General features: G+C 25.5%; 1 protein-coding gene across 4 annotated transcripts in view; it reads right to left on the reverse strand.

Moving 5' to 3' along the window:
• Positions 1-5793, reverse strand: part of LOC128655854 (keratin-associated protein 10-4) — a 337059-nt gene extending 331266 nt beyond the window's left edge. The window contains exons 1-2 of one of the 4 annotated variants that reach the window (XM_053709423.1): positions 5661-5793; positions 5379-5584 (exon numbers count right to left, since the gene is read on the reverse strand). In XM_053709423.1, the coding sequence (XP_053565398.1) occupies positions 5379-5454 (76 nt within the window). In that variant the 5' untranslated portion in view covers positions 5455-5584; positions 5661-5793. The other 3 variants (XM_053709425.1, XM_053709424.1, XM_053709422.1) reach the window with 3 other exon arrangements.
• Between the last annotated feature and the right edge of the window lie 207 nt (positions 5794-6000).

Here is a 6000-nt window from a genome sequence, read left to right on the forward strand (position 1 = left end):
TTATTGTCTGCGATGTCGGGGGCAGCGGCCTAGGGGTTTATGTTAGGGTGTTAGGTTTAAACGTAAGTTTCTTTTCCCAATAGACATCAAAGGGTTTGCGTTACGTCAATTTGCCATTCCGTGATCGCAGGTGTTCTTTCTTTTTTTTAACACTTTCTCCCCATTGATGTCTATGGGGGAAAAGCATGCACGAGCACGTAAACTAAGCCCTTGGCTTTTGTGCGGTATGGAGCTTAACGCACCATAACGCACAGCACAAGGAGGTTTATGTGTAACTCGTAATGGCAGCGCTATGGGAAGTGCGGTTAAGCTCATTTTATTGCGTTATTTACGCACCTGGTATAGCGCAAAACTCGTAATCTAGCGATATGTTAATACTGTCATATGATAGTATATACTGATATGTAATAATGTCATATGATAATATATACTGATATGTAATGTCATATGATAGTATATACTGATATGTAATAATGTCATATGATAATATATACTGATATGTAATAATGTCATATGATAATATATACTGATATGTAATAATGTCATATGATAGTATATACTGATATGTAATAATGTCATATGATAGTATATACTGATATGTAATAATGTCATATGATAATATATACTGATATGTAATAATGTAATATGATAATATATAATGATATGTAATAATAATGTCATATGATAATATATACTGATATGTAATAATGTCATATGATAGTATATACTGATATGTAATAATGTCATATGATAGTATATACTGACATGTAATAATGTCATATGATAACATATACTGATATGTAATAATGTCATATATATATACTGATATGTAATAATGTCATATGATAATATATACTGATATGTAATAATGTCATATGATAATATATACTGATATGTAATAATGTCATATGATAGTATATACTGATATGTAATAATGTCATATGATAATATATACTGAGATATAATAATGTCATATGATAACATATACTGATATGTAATAATGTCATATGATAGTATATACTGATATGTTTTAATGTCATATGATAATATATACTGATATGTAATAATGTCATATGATAACATATACTGATATGTAATAATGTCATATGATAATATATACTGATATGTAATAATGTCATATGATAATATATACTGATATGTAATAATGTCATATGATAATATATACTGAGATGTAATAATGTCATATGATAGTATATACTGATATGTAATAATGTCATATGATAATATATACTGATATGTAATAATGTCATATGATAACATATACTGATATGTAATAATGTCATATGATAATATATACTGATATGTAATAATGTCATATGATAATATATACTGATATGTAATAATGTCATATGATAGTATATACTGATATGTAATAATGTCATATGATAACATATACTGATATGTAATAATGTCATATGATAGTATATACTGATATGTAATAATGTCATATGATAATATATACTGATATGTAATAATGTCATATGATAATATATACTGATATGTAATAATGTCATATGATAACATATACTTATATGTAATAATGTCATATGATAATATATACTGATATGTAATAATGTCATATGATAATATATACTGAAATGTAATAATGTCATATGATAATATATACTGATATGTAATAATGTCATATCATATGATAGTATATACTAATATGTAATAATGTCATATGATAGTATATACTGATATGTAATAATGTCATATGATAATATATACTGATATGTAATAATGTCATATGATAGTATATACTGATATGTAATAATGTCATATGATAATATATACTGAGATATAATAATGTCATATGATAACATATACTGATATGTAATAATGTCATATGATAGTATATACTGATATGTTTTAATGTCATATGATAATATATACTGATATGTAATAATGTCATATGATAACATATACTGATATGTAATAATGCCATATGATAATATATACTGATATGTAATAATGTCATATGATAATATATACTGATATGTAATAATGTCATATGATAGTATATACTGATATGTAATATTGTCATATGATAACATATACTGATATGTAATAATGTCATATGATAATATATACTGATATGTAATAATGTCATATGATAATATATACTGAGATGTAATAATGTCATATGATAGTATATACTGATATGTAATAATGTCATATGATAATATATACTGATATGTAATAATGTCATATGATAACATATACTGATATGTAAAAATGTCATATGATAATATATACTGATATGTAATAATGTCATATGATAATATATACTGATATGTAATAATGTCATATGATAGTATATACTGATATGTAATAATGTCATATGATAACATATACTGATATGTAATAATGTCATATGATAGTATATACTGATATGTAATAATGTCATATGATAATATATACTGATATGTAATAATGTCATATGATAGTATATACTGATATGTAATAATGTCATATGATAATATATACTGATATGTAATAATGTCATATGATAATATATACTGATATGTAATAATGTCATATGATAACATATACTGATATGTAATAATGTCATATGATAATATATACTGATATGTAATAATGTCATATGATAATATATACTGATATGTAATAATGTCATATGATAACATATACTGATATGTAATAATGTCATATGATAATATATACTGATATGTAATAATGTCATATGATAGTATATACTGATATGTAATAATGTCATATGATAGTATATACTGATATGTAATAATGTCATATGATAATATATACTGATATGTAATACTGTCATATGATAATATATACTGATATGTAATACTGTCATATGATAATATATACTTATATGTAATAATGTCATATGATAATATATACTGATATGTAATACTGTCATATGATAATATATACTATGTAATAATGTCATATGATAATATATACTGATATGTAATAATGTCATATGATAATATATACTATGTGATAATGCCATATGATAATATATACTGATATGTAATAATGTCATATGATAATATATACTGATATGTAATAATGTCATATGATAATATATACTGAGATATAATAATGTCATATGATAACATATACTGATATGTAATAATGTCATATGATAGTATATACTGATATGTTTTAATGTCATATGATAATATATACTATGTAATAATGTCATATGATAACATATACTGATATGTAATAATGCCATATGATAATATATACTGATATGTAATAATGTCATATGATAATATATACTGATATGTAATAATGTCATATGATAGTATATACTGATATGTAATATTGTCATATGATAACATATACTGATATGTAATAATGTCATATGATAATATATACTGATATGTAATAATGTCATATGATAATATATACTGAGATGTAATAATGTCATATGATAGTATATACTGATATGTAATAATGTCATATGATAATATATACTGATATGTAATAATGTCATATGATAACATATACTGATATGTAAAAATGTCATATGATAATATATACTGATATGTAATAATGTCATATGATAATATATACTGATATGTAATAATGTCATATGATAGTATATACTGATATGTAATAATGTCATATGATAACATATACTGATATGTAATAATGTCATATGATAGTATATACTGATATGTAATAATGTCATATGATAATATATACTGATATGTAATAATGTCATATGATAGTATATACTGATATGTAATAATTTCATATGATAATATATACTGATATGTAATAATGTCATATGATAACATATACTGATATGTAATAATGTCATATGATAATATATACTGATATGTAATAATGTCATATGATAATATATACTGATATGTAATAATGTCATATGATAACATATACTGATATGTAATAATGTCATATGATAATATATACTGATATGTAATAATGTCATATGATAGTATATACTGATATGTAATAATGTCATATGATAGTATATACTGATATGTAATAATGTCATATGATAATATATACTGATATGTAATAATGTCATATGATAATATATACTGATATGTAATACTGTCATATGATAATATATACTGATATGTAATACTGTCATATGATAATATATACTGATATGTAATAATGTCATATGATAATATATACTTATATGTAATAATGTCATATGATAATATATACTGATATGTAATACTGTCATATGATAATATATACTATGTAATAATGTCATATGATAATATATACTGATATGTAATAATGTCATATGATAATATATACTATGTGATAATGCCATATGATAATATATACTGATATGTAATAATGTCATATGATAATATATACTGATATGTAATAATGTCATATGATAGTATATACTGATATGTAATAATGTCATATGATAGTATATACTGATATGTAATAATTAAACACATAGATAAAAATATCTCATAGCAAAATAAGCAGTGTGCATGTTACACACACAACAAAATAACTGTACAGGCCTGTTGGACACTGGATAATATTTGCCTTATTAAAACTCTACATAGAGAGTGATTTTGCAGTTTGTGCGCTGTGACTATTTTTTACCCTATATTTTATAGCAGGAGAGTGGTAATAAATAACTCTTGTGCACAGTGTGATAATACAGCGCTTGCAGCCTCTGCAGACCACTTTATGTTACTGTAAAAACAGCAGAGCAAGTTAATTTCATTAAAGGATTTCTATGTCACTGTATTGTCACCGCACAGTAGTATATGTGACACATTGCCTCGCTGGGCTATTAATACAATATCCTTAAAGATAATAATAGTTTGTTATGTATAGGTTTTGCAAATGTATTATTAGTATTATTATCATTATTATTTGTTTGTAAAGTACTAAAGATTTCTGTAGCGCACATTTCATAAAAGTTATCACATATTATTTAGAGGAAATGAAATCAAGTCTGTGGCAGATGCCATATGAATGTGACCATAGATTATGGTTATTTATAGCACAGATACTATTTATATAAAATAATAAGAGAAAACTAAGTATAATAACAATCTCATACGTTTAGTGACTATATTGCGCTATACACAGGCTGGGTGCAGAAGGTAATATTAGTATATTATTTCTACTTGTTCTCTATTTAAGCTATGCATTAACAGACCTTTCTTTATGTGCTATCTATTCTATTCAGAACAAGAAGACAGGTCAATATGATGAATATGGGCTTCATATAAGAATATCAGTATAAGTGGCATAAAGTGTTGCCCCCAGCAGTATCATTCCCCATCTGTAACATGTAGATCAGTACCAACCTTTGAGAAAATGAACGCCCCCAGTGTACCCCAGTACCTCACCATTAGTGTCTGCTTGCCAGGTGACCACAAGGCACAGGGCAAGTCCCAGAAGAACGGATCCAGCAGCTGGTGTCATGTTGGTGTCTGGTGTTCAGTGCCTTGTCTGATACACTCTGGCATTTATACCCTGGGATAAGGTGGTGATAAAGCACACAGGGAGGGGACGGTCCTTACAAATATCCTCATGATTAATGTCTGTGATGTCACTGAAACATGCAAAATATTATACAGAAGAATGTAAGCCCCTTTATTCTAGGTCACCTCAATAGTAGAGACCCTTACCTGAGTGACGCTGGACATCACTTACAGGGTCTAATGTGTGTGTTAACCCTTTCAGGCCTGTTCATCAGATTGTGCATTTTGTTCAGAAGCTATCAAACACAGTGAAAGCTGCACTAATCTTTAGGAATAAGAGAACCAGTTCTCCCAGTTTAAACAGCATCATTAATAAACCTGATTGTCGGTTTCTCAAGCAAATATTTTGTTGTTGCCTAAGGAATAAAGGGAGAGGTAGAATATGGGGATTTAACTGAATTTATATATTTGTTAGTAGAAAGCACTTACTTTATGTACTAGAATCATTCAGGGTCTCATTATTTAAACAAATACCCTATTGCACAAG

Source organism: Bombina bombina, chromosome 4 (genome assembly GCF_027579735.1).
Source record: "Bombina bombina isolate aBomBom1 chromosome 4, aBomBom1.pri, whole genome shotgun sequence".
Taxonomy (NCBI): Eukaryota; Metazoa; Chordata; class Amphibia; order Anura; family Bombinatoridae; genus Bombina; species Bombina bombina.